The 20,123-nt window shown below is 40.7% G+C and overlaps 1 protein-coding gene across 1 annotated transcript in view; it reads left to right on the plus strand.

Moving 5' to 3' along the window:
* LOC135505510 (syntaxin-binding protein 5-like) overlaps positions 1-20,123 on the plus strand; it is a 135,115-nt gene that overhangs the window by 77,771 nt on the left and 37,221 nt on the right. The window contains exons 6-7 of the mRNA XM_064924585.1: positions 17,764-17,827; positions 19,157-19,240. Coding sequence (XP_064780657.1) covers positions 17,764-17,827; positions 19,157-19,240 — 148 coding nt within the window. The remainder of the gene's footprint in view (positions 1-17,763; positions 17,828-19,156; positions 19,241-20,123) is intronic.

The raw sequence follows: 20,123 nt of genomic DNA on the forward strand, positions 1-20,123 counted from the left end.
ACGATTGTTCAGAATGATGATATGATACGAGGTTATGATTAATAGGTTGACTGTTTATAGAGGTGATAGGACCTTTTAAAGTTTCATTCAGGAGATGGTAACTCTTTCAAGAACCACTCTTATGGTGCCCCGGATCCTAATGTGCTAGTTGTCGCATGATTCATTAAACCAGGTAACAATTAAACATAGTTAATTACATAAATAAAAGTCTTCAGATTCATGTCAAAGTCAAGTCACGACACAATTTGAAAAGTCATACTCAGTGGTGCGTTGTGTTGGATTTGCTCCAAACATAAGACTTTGTATTCAGGATATAATGTAAAGTTAATTTAATTTCCATTCATTTCAATTGAATGCAATCAGGATGCGTGTTTGGAATATTTTTTATTCTGTACAGACTTCCTTCTTTTCACTCTGTCATTTTGGTTAGTGTTGTGGCGTAACTGCATTGTTGTTGACCCATCCTCAGTTTTCTCCTTTCACAGTTGTTAAACTCTGTAACTGTTTTGAAGTCACCATTTGCTTCATGGCGAAATCCCTACGCGGTTTCCTTCCCTTTCGGCAACAAGTTGGGAAGGACGCCTGTCTTTGTAGTGACTAGGTGTATTGATACGCAATCAAAAGTGTGATTAATAACTTCACCATGCTCAAAGGGTTATTCAATGTCTGCTTTTTATTATATTTACCCATCTACCAATAGGGTTCCCTCCCTAGTCTTTGTGATTGAATCTGTGTTTGGAATTCACTGCTCAACTGAGGGACTTTACAGATAACTATGTGTGGGGTACAGGGATGAGGTAGTCATTCTAAAATGTTAAACACTATTATTGTACACAGAGTGAGTCCATGCAACCTATTATGTGACTCGTTAATCAGAATTGGACTACTTATTTAGGCGTGGCATAACAAAGGGTTTGAATACTTATTGACTTCCAAAAACATAATTACACTTTGACATGGGTTATTGGGGTATTGTTGTGTAGTAGTGGCGCGCGGGTCTAGGGGATGTTACGGTGACCACATTACCGTAACACCGGCAGTAAAGAGTCATGACCGCAGTCAAATTCCACTTGACCCTTTTGTCACGGTAACTGGGCTTCTCCAAGCTCTGATGCTGCTGATGGTCAGCACCCTCTAATCTGACATCAATGTAGTCAGCCCAAGGGCACAACGGCCACTGTCCGCTAAAGGCATGACATTTTTTATGGCATTACAGCCAAGCATTACTGCCAAGCATTACAGCCAAGCATTACAGCCAAGCATTACTGCCAGGCATGACGGCCACACGAGGCGGATGCCGCCAGGAAACTTGGGCATTATCTAGTGCTTGTCAAATCGTGAATGAGAAACTGATGAAGTGTGTGCCGCTTGTGCATGAAACAAAGCAGAGCTCATGCCTTTCATGTGACTTTATTCCAATCTTCATTGGAGTTGCGTCATGCAGTCTTAGAATGTAATACAAATCAAAACATATAGCCCAACGTTTGTATCACATCAATAACCCTAAATTAAGCAAACAGGACGACCTGTTTCTTTGTTAACAGCTCAACACAGAATAGCTGCGTGCGCGCACACCCTCAGAAATCGTTTGAAATCATTCTATTTTATTCAACTATGTTCAATTATATTCTTCATACTATAAAATAATATCAAATAATGCCACGGAATTCTAAGCAAATCTTGACTGCTAAATGAACTAATGTAGCCCACAGCCATTTGGCATATCATGGCAAATCCAGGTCAGGGCATAACATAAGGAAAACTCAGAGTATGCTATTCTGTTCTTCTGAAATAGATTACATTTTCTTTATATCATGTTTCTTTAGACCTGTGTAACATAAATAATTGATTTATTGTGATGGTGTAGACTATCTTAAATTAATTTATTAGACTTTTTAAAATGAACAGTAGATGTTCCAAAGGGTCTGGATCAGTGGCTTGTAGGTGTGGAAGCCAGGAGATGCTAAATGTGTTTGTGTTCATGAACGGTCAATTACCTTGAGACCAGCAGTTATTTGCTTGACAATCACTAGCTGACAAAATGTAATCACCTCCGCAGCCCTGCTCGAGTCAGCTATTTGTTCACCCACCCGCAATTTCTAATAACCATCAGCAACTGCCCGACTACATGTGATAAAGTGATGTAGATATGGGCCTGATTTAGATATGTTTCTGCATATAATTTCTGACATTTTGGTAGGCTATTTGTTAATCAACTTGTCTATAATTAGATACATGCAGCTTCTCTTCTGTCATTGTATGTTACCCTACAAGACTAAATAAATTCTTGCTCACCAGAATAATGTCATAAATCAATAGAATGCGGTTCAAAGACGTTAAGGGACCGGGGAGAAAAGGCAATCAGTTTGTCTTGGATGCATATTTTATGTGGTTGAAATACTATCAGCTTTTATTATGCTGATAAAGACAGCACCTTTTACAGACCAGTGGTGGTCCATGCCATTTACGATGAGGGAGGATGATCAGTTTTTATTGCTATTATTTCTATTACAACATATTGTATTACTGTCATTGATATTCCATTCACCCAGCTCAATGTAAAATCAATAGGTTTAGGCTACTACATGATACTCAAATTTGACCTGTACCCATCATGTGTATGCTACAGCCTAGCCTACAGTATGAATGAAAGTTTACAACATAGGTGCACAGGTTGAGAGATTTTTGATTAATGAAGGTGGCAGACAGTGACGCATTCAATACCGCCTTGCACACTCTTGCCTGCATCTAGCTGATCGAGGGTGTAATCATTAGTCCAACAGTTCCAAATGTGAGTTTTTATTGGACAAATTCAGGTATATTTATCTCCGTTTCGTTCTGTTCGCTTCCGCTTACGAAACGTTTTTCAACAGAATCAGTGGAATGAATGCACCCCTGATCACATGCAAACACAGTTGACTTACATAGCAGCCACAAAAAACAGCATGGTCACTTTGCTCGTTGTATATATAATTCCTTTTCGCAACTATCTACGCGCTCTCCTCCTCTCAACTTTTCTCTTCGCTTGAAGACTTCAGTGCACAACATAGCAGCTGTCTGTGACCAAACAAAAACTTTACATGCCAAACCTTCATATCATGACCGTTAACGTCATGGTCAACATAGCTACTAGACCTAACGGGTTAGTAAACTCGCTACAATCATGCAATACAGTGTACAGTCAGAAAGCAGTTTAGCAGTTACCCCGGCGGGCCCGGGGGCAATACATTTATAAAACCAAAAGCTTACCTTGACTTAGAAGAGTTCCAGTGTTGGATAGCCAGCCATCTATCTAACATAGCATCCCTCTCTGTTTGAGCCGGTTGGTTGAGTAGGCTAAACTAGCTAGCTGCATTTGCTAGCTAAGTGCAAGTGAAAGTAAAACAGAAAAATGTAAACCAAATATAGTTAGCTCTCTCTCTTGCTTCTCAATATTTTGGAATAAATTAATTTGTTTAAAACTGTTCAACTATTATCTTTCTCTCTCTTTGAGTCAACTACTCACTGCAGTGCTAGCTAGCTGTATCTTATGCTTTCAGTACTAGAGTCATTCTCTGATCATTTGATTGGGTGGACAACATGTCAGTTCATGCTGTAAGAGCTCTAATAAGTTGGAGCACGTCCTCCTGAAGTTGTCATAATTACTGTGTAAGTCTATGGAAGAGGGTGAGAACCATGAGCCTCCTAGGTTTTGTTTTGAAGTCAATATACCCAGAGGAGGACAGTAGCTAGCTGGCCTCTGGCTACACCATGGTGCCTCCCTACAGAGTGCATCTGAGGCTACTGTAGACCTTAAATGCAAAACAATGTATTTTTATCAATTATTTGGTGACATGTTAATGTATTTAGTATAGTTTTATCTAAAAAGGATAACTTTTTTAATGTTTCACTATTTGTATTTGTATGAAATTCACTGAGGATGATGGTCCTCCTCTTCTTCTGAGAAGGAGCTTCCACTGCTAAAGACAATATCTAACTGAGCATTCACATTCTCTCAAGATGCTGAAAGAAATAAATCATATTTCTCCACTCCTGTTCCAGAGTCCAAATTGTGCTTACATTCAGTATACATTTAATGCAAAAAATGCTTAATTCGGCAGGAGTTAATATTAAGGCTATGTGTGAGATGTTATAGACCCATCGTCAGTGTCCACATTTCAGTTTCCATTTAATCCATTTGAACAGTAGGCTACAGTTCCCTTGATGTTCCAAATCTAAATCAAATCAAATGTATTTGTCACATACAGTGGGGAGAACAAATATTTGATAGACTGCCGATTTGGCAGGTTTTCCTACTTACAAAGCATGTAGAAATCTGTAATTTTTATCATAGATACACTTCAACTGTGAGAGACGGAATCCAAAACATAATCCAGAAAATCACATTGTATGATTTTTAAGTAATTAATTGGCATTTAATTGCATGACATAAGTAATTGATCACCAACCAGTAAGAATTCTGTCTCTCACAAACCTTTTTCACAGAGTTTTTCTTTAAGAAGCCCTCCTGTTCGCCACTCATTACCTGTATTAACTGCACCTGTTTGAACTCGTTACCTGTATAAAAGACACCTGTCCACACACTCAATCAAACAGCCTCCAACCTCTCCACAATGGCCAAGACCAGAGAGCTGTGTAAGGACATCAGGGATACAATTGTAGACCTGCACAAGGCTGGGATTGGCTACAGGACAATAGGCAAGCAGCTTGGTGAGAAGGCAACAACTGTTGGCACAATTATTAGAAAATGGAAAAAGTTCAAGATGACGGTCAATCAGCCTCGGTCTGGGGCTCCATGCAAGATCTCACCTCGTGGGGCATCAATGATAATGAGGAAGGTGAGGGATCAGCCCAGAACAACACGGCAGGACCTGGTCAATGACCTGAAGAGAGCTGGGACCACAGTCTCAAAGAAAACCATTAGTAACACACTACGCCGTCATGGATTAAAATCCTGCAGCTCACGCAAGGTCCCCCTGCTCAAGCCAGCGCATGTCCAGGCCCGTCTGAAGTTTGCCAATGACCATCTGGATGATCCAGAGGAGGAATGGGAGAAGGTCATGTGGTCTGATGAGACAAAAATAGAGCTTTTTGGTCTAAACTCCACTCGCCGTGTTTGGAGGAAGAAGAAGGATGAGTACAACTCCAAGAACACCATCCCAACTGTGAAGCATGGAGGTGGAAACATCATTCTTTGGGGATGTTTTTCTGCAAAGGGGACAGCACGACTGCACCGTAATGAGGGGAGGATGGATGGGGCCATGTATCACGAGATCTTGGCCAACAACCTCCTTCCCTCAGTAAGAGCATTGAAGATGGGTCGTGGCTGGGTCTTCTCAGCAACACACAGCCAGGGCAACTAAGGAGTGGCTCCGTAAGAAGCATCTCAAGGTCCTGGAGTGGCCTAGCCAGTCTCCAGACCTGAACCCAATAGAAAATCTTTGGAGGGAGCTGAAAGTCCGTATTGCCCAGCGACAGCCCCGAAACCTGAAGGATCTGGAGAAGATCTGTATGGAGGAGTGGGCCAAAATCCTGCAGTGGGTGCAAACCTGGTCAAGAACTACAGGAAACGTATGATCTCTGTAATTGCAAAAAAAGGTTTCTGTACCAAATATTAAGTTCTGCTTTTCTGATGTATCAAATACTTATGTCATGGAATAAAATGCAAATTATTTACTTAAAAATCATACAATGTGATTTTCGGGATTTTTGTTTTAGATTCCGTCTCTCACAGTTGAAGTGTACCTATGATAAAAATTACAGACCTCTACATGCTTTGTAAGTAGAAAAACCGGACAAATCGGCAGTGTATCAAATACTTGTTCTTCCACTGTATATGTAATAGTTCTGCTTTTGTCCCTCTCCTTGCCCCTACTTGAGCTCAAACCAGGGACCCTCTCCACACATCGACAACAGTCACCCTTTTAGCACCATTACCCATCGCTCCACAAAAGCCGCGGCCCTTGCAGAGAAAAGGAAACAACCACTTCAAGGTCTCAGAGCCAGTGACGTCACCGATTGAAACACTATTAGCGCGCAACACGCTAACTAGCTAGCCATTTTACACCGGTTACACTCACCCTCCTTTTTGACCTCCTCTTTTTCCGTAGCAACCTGTGATCCGGATCAACAGCATCAATGTCACAGTGTTCCTTCCGTCCCTCTCCTCGCACTGAACCAGGGACCCTCTGCACACATCAACAACTGCCTCCCTCGAAGCATTGTTAGCTATCACTCCACAAAAGCCGCGGCCCTTGCAGAGCAAGGGAAACAACTACTTCAAGGTCTCAGAGTGAGTGACGTCACAGATTGAAATGCTATTAGTGTGCACCCAGCCAACTATCTAGCCATAACACCGGTTACACATACACATATTTAGCAGATGTTATTGAGGGTGTAGCGAAATGCTTGTGTTTCTAGCTCCAACAGTACAGTAACATCTAACAATTAACAACAATACACACAATACTCACAACTTAAAAGTAAAAGAATGGAATATATAAATATTAGAATGAGCAATGTCAGACTGGCATAGACTAAAATACAGTGGAATATAATACACTATACACATATGAGATGAGTAAAGCTAAAATATGTAGACATTAGTATCGTGGCTAGTGTTCCATTATTAAAGTGACCAGTGATTTCATGTCTATAGGGCAGCAGCATCTAAGGTGCAGGGCTACGTAACCGGGGGGAAGCTGCCTTGTGATGGCTATTTAACAGTCTGATGGCCTTGAGATAGAAGCTGTTTTTCAGTCTCTCGGTGCACTTGTACTGACCTCACCTTCTGAATGATAACGTACCAGGCAGTGATACAGCCCGACAGGAGGCACTCAATTGTGCATCTGTAAAAGTTTGTGAGGGTTTTAGGTGCCAAGCCAAATTTCTTCAGCCTCCTTGAAGAAGCACTGTTACGCCTTCTTCACACACTAGCTGTGTGGGTGGACCATTTCAGATCGTCAGTGATGTGTATGCCGAGGAACTTGAAGCTTTCCATCTGCTCCACTGCGATTCCATCGTTGTGGATAGGGGCGTGCTTCCTCTGCTGTATCCTGAAGTCCACGATCAGCTCCTTTGTTTTGTCAACATTGAGTGAGAAATTATTTTAAATGGGTCTAGAGTGTCAGGTAAGGTAGAGGGGATATGATCCTTAGATAGCCTCTTCAAAGAACTTCATGATGACAGAAGTGAGTGCTACGGGGCGATAGTCATCTCTTTGGTAGCAAGCCGCGTCGGTGGCACTGTGTTATCCTCAAAGTGGGCAAAGAAGGTGTTTACTGTAGCTTGTCCTGGAAGCAAGACGCCTGTGTCCGCGACAAGGCTGGTTTTACACCCCCACGTTTCTTCTTCCCAGGGAGGTCTTTATTCCTGTCTGTGTGATATATTGAGAACTGTACGGACTGGCTGTATGGACTGGCTGTATGGACAAAGACAGTATGTCCTGAGAGAGCCATGTTTCCGTGAAACAGAGTATGTTACAATCCCTGATGTCTCTCTGGAAGGTGATTCTCACCCTGAGCTCATCTACTTTATTATCCAGAGACTGAACATTAGGGAGTAATATACTCGGAAGCGGTGGATGGTGTGCGCGCCTCCTGAGTTGGACTAGAAGTCCACTCCGAATACCTATTCTCCGCTGTCAGTGTTTTAGATCAGCCTCTGGAATCAGTTCAGTTGCCATGGGGGGTACGAACAATTCGGGAAATTCGCATTCCCGCTCGTAATGCTGATGAGTAACCGCCTCTCTGATATACAAACGTTATTTCCGGCTGTATGTAATAACACAAAACATGTCCTGGGCTAATAATTTAATAAATAACACACAAAATAACAAAACACTGCAAAGGTGTTTAGGAGTTAGAAGCAGAGCTGCCCTCTCTGTCGGCGCTATCTTGGGACATGTGACACAGGCCTGTTTTAAGTCCGTGTTTTGTGACTGTCGAATTTGTATAGGTCCTCACAATCATCACACATAACACTGCTATCATCCTCATTTACCACTTCACCAAATGTTTTCCAAATATTACATTACTGACCCTCCCTTCTCTTTATTATCAACTCTCCATTTCGCATCTTTTCTCTAATTGAATTAAACTCTGACATTGCCTTTTTTGCCTCCTGTGGATTTGATGTAAACTTTTTCTGCCTGTTCCCAAAAGCATTTGGCGATTGACATGTAGGTCAACTCTTTATTCAACCTGCCTGCCATGACCCGATATTTAATGACACTAAACCCGTCCACCCCGCGGGTATAACCGAGGGTGTAATTGAATCAATTTCAACACAAATAAATGTGGAAAAAGTCAAGGGGTGTGAATACTTTCTGAAGGCACTGTATACGCGTCTGTGTGGCTCATATTCAGTTCTGATGACAACAAAACATCTGCATCTGAGAGTGTTTCAGGTGGCACTTTCTCTCTCCCTCTCTCTTTCTCTCTCGTCTTATTCTGGGCTGCTGGAATGAAGAATAGATACCTTGGCTTCCTTTGTCTTCTCCTATTATCCTCTTTTGATGCTGTCATCAGAGAGGGACAGTGGAGTGGGCGGTTGAAGGGAACAATGAAGATGGCGCTCTTCATATTACACCACCTCTGTATTGTATATTACACCACCTCAGGCTCCTGCTATTTAAAGACTGCATTTAGTAACCACACCTCTGGCTCTGGGCCTAGCCTGGAACTACACTGTATGTGTGACTTACTCCCCACCTCTTGTACTGTCACCCACAAGGGGGAGGAGGCCAGGTCATGTGTGAATGAGAACATGCAATGGAAAAGGTGTGTGTTATGAGTCATAGTCAGGGATGTTGTCCGTGTGTACAAGGGAAAACTATAACAGGAGTAAAGGACAGCCTAAGGCCCACTATGACACACAGTTCATGTTAACACCAGAGGGTGTTCTCTCTCCCGATTTTCCCTTCCCCCACTTCATTCCTGTCTTTTGCTAACTCTCCGTGTGTGTGTGCCTCACAGGAAGTTGGTGGCACCTTAATTGGGTAGGATGGGCTCGTGGGAATGGCTGGAGTGGAATGTGTGGAACGGTATCAAATACATGTTTCCCATGTGTTTGAAGCCATTCCATTGACTCCGTTCCAGCGATTATAATGAGCCGTCCTCCCCTCAGCAGCCTCCACTGGTATGTGTGTGTGTATGAAAATGCATAATTCAGTCAATACTTACCAATTTAAGTGTAAGTGTGAGAGAGCCCCATGCAGTCAGGGTTTTCCGACGTGGCAGAGACACAGTGGTGATCTAACCTCTCTAGGGTAGGGGGCAGCATTCGGAATTTTGGATGAAAAGCATGCCCAAAATAAAAGGCCTGCTACTCGGGCCCAGAATATATGATGTGCATATAACTGGTAGATTTGGATGGAAAACACTCTAGAGTTTCCAAAAGTGTTAAAATAGTGTTTCTGAGTATAACATTTTTGGCAGGCGAAAACCTGAGAAGTAGTTTTCTTTTCAATGCCATTACAGTATCCATTGACATAGGACTCAATTTGCAGGTCCTATGCCTTCCACTAGATGTCAACAATCTTTAGAAATTGTTTCAGGCTTGTAATTCTTATAAATGAGGGAGGTAAGACCAGTCTGAATGAGTGGACCCTGACATGTCACAGAGCTTTTTCATGCGCGATCCCAAGAGAGTGCATTTCTTGTTTACCTTTTATATTGACAACGTTATTGTCCGGTTGAAATATTATAGATAATTTAGGCTAAAAACAACCTGCGGATTGAATATAAACATTGTTTGGCATGTTTCTATGAACTGTACGGATACAATTAGGATTTGTTTTCTGCCTGTTTTGACTGCGTTTGAACCTGTGGATTATTGAAGAAAACGTGCGAACAAAACGGAGGTTTTTGGATTTAAAGAGACTTTATCAAACAAAAGGAACATTTATTGAGTGAATGAATGTCTTCTGAGTGCAACCATATGAAGATTATCAAAGGTAAGGGATTAATTTTATCTCTATTTCTGAGTTTTGTAACGCTTCTGCTTGGCTGGTTACTCTTTGCAATAATTTGTCAACTTGGCTATGTTCTCAAATAATCGTACGGTATGCTTTCGCCGTAAAGCATTTTTAAAATCTGATAACGTGGTTGGATTCACAAGAAGTTAATCTTTAAACCTATGTAAAATATGTTTTGTTTTCTGAATTTTTATAATGAGTATTTCTGTATTTGAATTTGGCGCTCTGCAATCTCACTGGATGTTGGCCAGTTAGGACGCTAGCGTCCCACATACCCTAGAGAGGCTAATCAGCCAATCCTCTAAGGGACCTAGACGATAGCAAAGCTTACCCACTAGCCCTCACACTCCACTCTTTCTTTCTATCCATTCCCCCTCTCTGACAAAATCTCTCTCTGACTCCTCTTTTTTGTTTGCTCATTGTGATAACTACACCTACAATAAACCACTTCCCCAAATACACCTACTGTTAATAGGTAGTCAAAACATATTGTGTTGGCATGTTGCCATCATTGATGGTGGCATGTTGCTAGGGGTGTTAATACCATGTTACCATAGGTCAGGGTGACCGTTTTCGCTGTTTCAGTGTTGGATGCGTGTGTGTGTGTGTGTGTGTGTGTGTGTGTGTGTGTGTGTGTGTGTGTGTGTGTGTGTGTGTGTGTGTGTGTGTGTGTGTGTGTGTGTGTGTGTGTGTGTGTGTGTCTTTTTATGTCTATAATGTAGAAAATAGTAAAAATAAAGAAGAACCCTTGAATAAGTAGGTTTGTCCAAACTTTTGACTTATAGTCAGACTGCCTGCGCATGCAACCATTATACTTACATCTATCTCACAAGACATCCACAAGATTGTGTCCAAGTAAGTACCTCAGTGGCCTACATGACTGTATTTAGTAAATACTAACATTATTGTGAGTGCTTATACAGGGCTATTTAGGTCTCAAGCTGACAGTATTTTCTGTTTGTTCTTACAGGAGCAGGCTATCCCGAGACTCCCGATACAGACATTCAGAAACAGACTTGGTATTTTTTGCTTTAAAGTATTGTTTTATGTAGGATGCTACATTTTTGTCCAGTTGCAATTGGAAGTAGGCATAATTTAAAAAAAAATAGAATATTAGGTCGTATTTATTTTTTGTTGTGAAAGATGCTGTTATGCCTCAGCCTACCTCGGTCAGTTAAGTTATTTTACGTGGCCTAGGCTCGGAAGAAATATACTGCAATTAAGCCCTCTTGTTGTTTGTAAAGTCAAATTAAAATGAAGATTATTGTTGAAGTAAATTACTCGACTGGTGTAGTTTTTTCCCCATCTGTTGCTGTGTGCCACATAAAGAGTTCGCTATATTTTCAGAACCAGGCGCTGTTCAACTCCTATTGATTGTGCTGCGGTTGCAGCTTTACGTTTCAGCACCACAAAATGGTCCTCTGCCTGCTTTATTTGATAAGTTAAAATGTAACTTTTGCATTATTTAGGTAGGGTAACTTCCTTCTTGGGACATTGCATTTCGGGCTTTTTGCATCTCAGTCCTATATATTTTCATTCATGTATATTGTTTTTTAATAAAAAAATATTTAGAATAATTTGGGGGGCTTTTGGGGGCCAGATAAATATTGCTGGTGGGACAGATTTGTCTGTTGGAGAGCCCTAATCTATACAGTAGGCCATAATTGATTTCGGCCCAATAGGCCTGGCATATTCCCATGTTCAAGGAGCGTTCCCTTTTGATTGGGTTACTCTGCAAGTGAGGAGAGGATATTCTCCACTGGTGCCTGCTCTCCAGGGACCATCGCATGAGCCTGAAGCCATAGACCAAACTACTGTTTCTAAACATGAATTCAAAGGCAGTAATACGTCATTTTCTGTTTAATTTGTATTTCATTCTAAGTAAGTCACAGCAATTTTTTTTAGACTATAATGATGAATAGACTATACAATGAAATGTTGTTTAAATACTGAGCGCTTTATGTCCCTACCAGCCTATTGTAACGCACTCACAAATGCTTCACAATGTATTTCTTTGTAGGCTACAGCCTTGACATAATATAGCCTAAATAATACATTTTCATTCAGTCTTAGTCTCCTTGTCTGGCTCCTGACCTATGTAGAGTGTTTATATGCTGTTTATTATGACATGTAGCCTATTTGAAACGATGTGCACTTCTTACATTCACCGTTTCATGTTCATTCAATAATAATCATATCTACATTTACATTTAAGTCATTTAGCAGACGCTCTTATCCAGAGCGACTTACAAATTGGTGAATTCACCTTCTGACATCAGTGGAACAGCCACTTTACAATAGTATGTTTTGGTTTCAATACTTCAAAAACAAATGGTCGGTCCAGGTGGTCACAAAAGTAAATGGGTGTTGGTTCAATTGTGATTTTAATGAATAGGGCAAATTTGGAGCGTCAGTATGTTTTCCTGTGAGCACACAGCAGTTTTAGGAGCGGTTGGAAAGGACATGAAGCAGGAGCAGTGGGCAAGCACCACTTCATGAGCAACGAGCAGGATTTCCAACCACTCAAATCAGCTCACATGCTCTGGTGTGTGTTTAGTGTATGTGTATGGTTATGCATGCATGCTGACACTATCCACTTGTGATACACACCACAGGTGGTTGATGGTCTTTGACAGTGTTTGCGTGTATGATATCTGCTATGGGACATTGGGTTTGATGGCCTAAATATGGTCTGTGTGTATTGCATGTGTGTGTGTGTGAATGTGATGCATACAATATGATATGGGCTAAAGTGAATGCCATCCATATAGAAGTCAGATTCCACTGCAGGCTCTATCCATTATGAGAGAAGTACGGGGTGTGGTATTCAGGCCTCTACATCTTGTCATTCATTTTCACATTCTTGCACAGATACAGATGTAGAGCCTTGTATGGGCTCCTCTCTTTGTTGTCGACCAAGTAAAGGGAAAAAGGACTCTGAATTGTTGGGAAAAGGAACTGTAAGTAAGCATTAACTGTTAGCGTACACCTATTGCTCATGACGCATGTGACAAATACATTTGGTTTGATTTGCCCTGGATGGCTGAGATAGTAAAGGAATCAACACAACTCGCCTCTAAATCAATTCTGTACACTTGACTAGATCTAGTGAGGAAAGCATCAGAGTTTTTTGCTATCACAGTGACAACCTGAAGTGAGATAGTGTGTGTGTGTACTAGCAGGACTGAGGAACCTACCCAGTAACCCCTCCCTCTTTAGACCTTACAGAAGAGGTGAGACGCCCCTACTCCAGGGCAAGTATTGTACATCAACTCAATGTTACTTGTAAAACCTCTGTTTATATTTATTTTCAATTATCAAGTTTGACAGAATAAAGAAAATTATTAGTTGTAAGCAGGGGTTTGTACCTACATTATTTTCTGATTGTTATGTTCTGAACGGAACCATTTTTTGTTGTTGTTCCATTCCACTGTAAAGTTCTGAACCAGTTCAAACCCCTAAGAGTACCAGTTTATATTGTTCCTTTCTGTTCCTTTTTTAACCTGTAAAATCAACTGTTTTTACATTTCGCTCATTAAAATACTTCACCAATCAGTGCAGACAGATCAGGCGAGCTAGCTGTTGACATCTTACGTCTATGGCGCAACTCAAATTTTGTGGGTGAGGAGAAAGCGAGAGAAGGCTGAGGAGGAAGCTTTGAGAGCTGGGCATCTTTTTATGACATGCTTTATTTGAATTAAGTGCACAGAATTATACCTGGCAGGAGCGGCTTCAATGAAGGAACTTTGAATGTCCTTTGAGCTAGCAAGCTAACAAGCTTAAGCTAGCAAGCTAACAAGCTTGTGTGTACAGAGTAGCACCAGAATAAAAAAACGCATTTGACCTTTTTGTAGTTAATAAATCCAACTAGGCCTACACTGTGGTATCCTTAACTAGCATTGAAAAAGTTTATAAATTCTTCTCTAGCTAATCAAAAATCTATCTCTCTATCTTCTGAATCACTCTGGTAACATCAATATAGTAGTTAATGCTTCGGAGGGGGAAGGTAGCCTTAACATGCACACACACTGGCAAAGATTTTCAGCTTACAAGCAGACACTGGCATACGTTTCTGAGTGACACAGTGATGGCTTTGCATAGGCGCTTAGTTGCATTTTTTTTGTGGGACTAGAAAAAAATGGCTGGGGGGAAGAAAACGGTTCCCATGCTTTTAAAATAACGGTTCTGTTGTGGAACAGTATATGGATCACTTTCGTTCCCGGTTTAGGTTCTGTTCCTTGAGATATGTAACCATTTTCCGGTTTTCAGTTCTATTCCGTGAACCGCTTCTAACCCCTTCTTGTAAGCATTAATGTTATTTTAGTTTATAAATATCCTCTGAATACACAATGCACTTCTCTCCTCATTATATTTTGCCCTATAAGACTAATTAAACCCTTGCTCACCAGAATATTGCCGTAAATTGATAGAATGAATACTTCAATCTAGTTGACATCGGTAAAGTTTCCTTTGTCATCTTCTTCTGTTGAAAATTTCCAAATTACTTTAATTTCCAAGGAAATAAAAAAAATGTGTGAAAGCAACCCAACATGATTCTGATAAAATTTCAATTTGGTTTGGATGCATATTTTATGTGGTTGAAACACGATCAGCTTTTATGACGCTAATAAAGATAGCACCTCCACTCCAGTTCCCAATTAAACATTTTGTCTACATTTGGTGTATCATTTTACAGCAAGAAATGCTTAGTTCTGCAGGAGTTAATATTAAGGCAATGTGTGAGAGGTTATAGACCTACAGTCAGTTTCCAGGTTTTAGTTTCGATCGAACCCACCTGAACAGTAGGCTACAGTTCCCTTGACGTGCCATAGGCCTATTTAAAATCCCCATCTTGTGACTGTCGATGTGTATAGCGCCTCACAACCATCACACATAGGCTAACATAGCCGGCACTGCCATCATCCTCTTTTACCACTCCACCAAATCTTTCCCAAACTACCTTCGCTTTATGTTCAACTCTCCATTGCGCAGCTTTTCTCTTCTTGAATAAAACTTTGACATTGTCATTTTTCCTCCATGTATTGACGTTAACCTTTCTTCCTGTTCCCAAAAGCATTTGGCGATTGGCGTGTAGGCTACTTGGCGCTTGTACAGTTAGACCTTGAGGTTTAGGTTCACTAATGCCAGATAGCCTAAAATAATGATAGAAAAACCTCAAGTAGCCTATAGATATAAATTGCACATGAACTTTTTTCATTCAACCCATTTAATGACCCTAAACCCATCCATCCCGTGTATATAACCGCGGGGTCTGCGGGTTATGAGTCAACCTGCACATTACACGCTGTGTGTGTGTGTGCTTGCCTCTGTGTGGGTGCTGTATGTTTTCAGGAGGCTGTCTGCACTCTGCCCATCCTGCCTCTGTTACCATGGTGATCCCTTCTCCAAAACCTTGCCATTTCCTGTGTGTTTGTGTTTGTTTGTGTGCATGCGTGCGTGTGCGTGCAGCAGGGAATGGGTTGGTTTTTAAATAATAGTGAGACAGTGGCAAGGGGTATGAGATAAATAAACAACTCCAGCTGCAGTAACACTGAGGTAATAACAGTATTAGGTTAACATTGCTGAATATAGACCCGGGCAGCTATGGGTTTTGCCCTTATTCTCCAAGCCATAGCTTCCTTTCCTCTCTTCATCCTCTATGTTAGCCGTGATGTCCATCTTAGGCCTGGGTGTAGAGGGGTTAGATTGATAGATGCTATTGTTACTGCCATTGGCATAAGGAGAGGAGAGAGGACAGAGAGAGAGCTAAATGTGTATTCTCATAGAGAGAGGGGGAGGCAGGGAGATGGAGACTGAGATGGAGATACGGAGAGCGAGAGAGACACACACACACTGTGGGTAAGCAGGGAGCTACAAAGGAAGTAGCAGGACCATGGTCAGCTCCAGAGGGCTTGAGAGGCCAAGGTCAGTCAGCCCAATGGGCAGCTCTACAGTCACCAACTGGGGCTGGGTATTCAACACCAATATTTCTCAGTCCAGGTTCTGCAACCAATTGGCACCTGGAATAGGTCCCACCTATCCCTCATTACCCCAAATGGGTATAAGTAGAAGTGCAGTCACTCGGGCGCTTGGGCAGACAGGCAGAGGGTACATCTAGACTTCAGAAGAACCGGAGTGAATATGATAAGCACCTCGATCCAACAACAAAGAAGATTCTAGGCAATGTTTGACTCACCAAAAGTTGGAAGTTTACATACACTTTTCAACCACTCCAAAAATGTATTGTTAACAAACTATAGTTTTGGCTAGTTAGTTAGGACATCTACTTTGTTTATTACGCAAGTCATTTTCCCAACAATTGTTTACAGACATATTATTTCACTTATAATTCACTGTATCAGTGGGTCAGAAGTTTAAATACATTAAGTTGACTGTGCCTTTAAACAGCTTGGAAAATTCCAGAAAATGATGTCATGGCATTAGAAGCTTCTGATAGGCTAATTGACATCATTTGGGTCTATTGGAGTTGTACCTGTGGATGTATTTCAAGGCCTACCTCTTTGTTTGACATCATGGAAAAATCAAAAGAAATCAGCCAAGACCTCAGAAAAAAAATTGTAGACCTCTACAAGTCTGGTTCTTCTTCATCAGAAGAAACTCCCAGGAATCCCAGTTCGACAATAAATGACTGATTTGTTCCATAAAGTCCATAATTTATGTCGAAATAGCCACGTTGTTAGCGTGTTAAGCCCAGTAATCCATCTTCATGAGGCGCAAACACTTCGTCCAGACAAAAACTCGAAAAATTCCATTATAGGTCATAGAAACAAGTCAAACAATGTATGGAATCAATATTTAGGATGTTTTTAACATAAAACATCAATACGCTTCCAACCGGAGACTTCCTATGTCTGAAGAAAAGCACTGGAACGAGAGATAAATCTGTCGGGAGCGCGCGTCACGAGCCTGAGACACTCTTTCCTATCCAATACTAATAATAATATGCATATATTAGCATCTGGGACAGAGAAGGAGGCAGTTCACTCTGAGCACGCTATTCATCCAAAGTGAAAATGCTGCCCCCTATCCCAAAAAGGATAAACACCATGGGACCACGCAGCCGTCATACTGCTCAGGAAGGAGATGCATTCGGTCTCCTAGAGATTAACATATTTTTTGTGCAAAAAGTGCAAATCAATCCCAGAATAACAGCAAAGGACCTTGTGAAGATGCTGGAGGAAACGTATCTATATCCACAGTAAAACGAGTCCTATAACCTGAAAGGCTTATGGCGGTCCGAGGAGCCCCCACGGCGGACGCAGAGTGACCCACCCGTTACCTGAGAGGCCTTTCCATTGTATTCCCCCTCTCCCCATTCCCCACAACCTTAATTAAAGAACAACTTTGGTTAGAGCACCGCAAAACGGTCTCCCGCTGTCTTATTTTACTGTGAGTTTCACCTCTGACTCCCCTAGGCTGCCACAACATACACTACAGTACACACTCAGAGGGGACTGACAGCCATCCATCTATCCTGTCAGTAAGCTCTTGTCTTTGAAAGAGGACTCTCGGGGCTTCAGCAGTTAGCCCTGTCCTTCCCAATGCTCTGTTTCAAATGGACTAAGTTCCTTTAGATGCTCTAGGCTAAATGTATGTCCTCTGTCCAAGGTGATCTACATGATGTGTGTGAACTCTGCACACGTAATACTACCTCACCTGTCTGATGTATATGACTTCCCTTTGATGCTGCTGAGGTGAATGTTGTTTCTCACCTCTCTTTTCTTCTTATTTGCGCTCTCTCTTCCTTTTCTCTTCCTCTCTATCAGATCCTCCAAGGCCCACCCAGGTCCTGTGGTCCACATAAGTGACAACCCCATGGATGAGGGAAAGGTATAGAGTGTCTCTCTGCCCACGTATTGTGCACATTACATCTACGTGTGTGTATCGTTCCTTGTTGTTAATGTTGAAGAGTGTGCCATGCCCCCTGCCACCAATGAGTCTGCAGACAGACAGAAAGTCAGAGAGAAAGTCAGTCATGTGGGTGATGTTATAAAACATTAGAGGTTTAGCATTTATGAAACATTATAGGTTTAACCTTTATAAAACATTATAGGTTTAGTCTTTATAAAACATTATAGGTTTAGCCTTTATAAAACATTGTAGGTTTAGCCTTTATAAAACATTGTAGGTTTAGTCTTTATAAAACATTATAGGTTTAGCCTTTATAAAACATTATAGGTTTAGTCTTTATAAAACATTATAGGTTTAACCTTTATAAAACATTATAGGTTTAGTCTTTATAAAACATTATAGGTTTAACCTTTATAAAACATTATAGGTTTAGCCTTTATAAAACATTATAGGTTTAGTCTTTATAAAACATTATAGGTTTAACCTTTATAAAACATTATAGGTTTAGCCTTTATAAAACATTATAGGTTTAGTCTTTATAAAACATTATAGGTTTAGTCTTTATAAAACATTATAGGTTTAACCTTTATAAAACATTATAGGTTTAGTCTTTATAAAACATTATAGGTTTAGTCTTTATAAAACATTATAGCTTTAGTCTTTATAAAACATTATAGGTTTAACCTTTATAAAACATTATAGGTTTAGCCTTTATAAAACATTATAGGTTTAGTCTTTATAAAACATTATAGGTTTAACCTTTATAAAACATTATAGGTTTAGCCTTTATAAAACATTATAGGTTTAGTCTTTATAAAACATTATAGGTTTAGTCTTTATAAAACATTATAGGTTTAACCTTTATAAAACATTATAGGTTTAACCTTTATAAAACATTATAGGTTTAGTCTTTATAAAACATTATAGGTTTAGTCTTTATAAAACATTAGGTTTAGTCTTTATAAAACATTATAGCTTTAGTCTTTATAAAAAATTATAGGTTTAACCTTTATAAAACATTATAGGTTTAGTCTTTATAAAACATTATAGGTTTAGTCTTTATAAAACATTATAGGTTTAACCTTTATAAAACATTATAGGTTTAGTCTTTATAAAACATTATAGGTTTAACCTTTATAAAACATTATAGGTTTAGACTTTATAAAACATTATAGGTTTAACCCCCCCCCCCACCACCACCACCACAGCCTGCCGTGTGAATGTTGAGCATATTATTTCTTCTCTGACGTGGGTCATCTTCTCACCGGGGCCAAATCTCACTAGCTGCCTGTCACTTTTTCATTCCAGCTTATAATTGGATATGAGTCTGGGATCGTGGTCTTGTGGGATCTGAAATCAAAGAAGGCAGACTACCGGTACACTTATGACGAGGTAGGCACCATCTCCCACAATGCCTTTCAGTGCCTCTCTTCCAGTGATCTGGGGAACGCATGAAAATACGAAAAGAGGAATCAAATATTAATGAACTGCTTTGTATAAATAGATGTGTGCTGTATATACAGTATGTGTGTGTTTGTTTGTGTATGCGTGTACTGTGTGTGTACTGTGTGCTTGTATGCCATATACATTGCTTGCCTTTGAGAGATCACATCAAATGGCTTTAGAGTCTGTGGAGGACTAGAGATGTAGTGGAGGCATGTACCTACTCTGATACCTACTCTACACCCACACAGGTACACACACACACACACACACACACACACACACACACACACACACACACACACACACACACACACACACACACACACACACACACACACACACACACACACACGTTAATACCTACTCGACATACACCAACACTCGTCTCAGCCTTCTGTGTTGTTGTGTGGGTCTGATGTGACATGTTCATCAGTGATCTAAGCCTCTCAGCGCTGGAGAGAAGAGAAGGCTTGTCTAGGCTCACTGCAGGAAATGGAAAAGGACATCTCTATCTCACATCACTGTGGGATACAAAATAGGGATTCTTGGCATAGAAAATTCTGAGTCTGTGTGATGGTTTGAAGTGTTATATTGGGTTTTGTCAGCTGATATTGAAGAAGGAAGAGAACAGGATTGTTTGGTGTTTGTCTGTACCTGTACCCATACTGAGTTACAAGAGATGGGGAAACCAATACTACAGTAGGCTACACACAGTGTGTGGTCTCTTTTAGAACCACAGACGCCCTGCTGTCTCTCCTGTGGCCCTCATTTTGTACTATAGAGGGTCGGCCATTGGTGAAAAGTATTTTTTTTACTTGTTTCTCCGAGG

The sequence above is a fragment of the Oncorhynchus masou genome, chromosome 19 (assembly GCF_036934945.1).
Source record: "Oncorhynchus masou masou isolate Uvic2021 chromosome 19, UVic_Omas_1.1, whole genome shotgun sequence".
Taxonomy (NCBI): domain Eukaryota; kingdom Metazoa; phylum Chordata; class Actinopteri; order Salmoniformes; family Salmonidae; genus Oncorhynchus; species Oncorhynchus masou.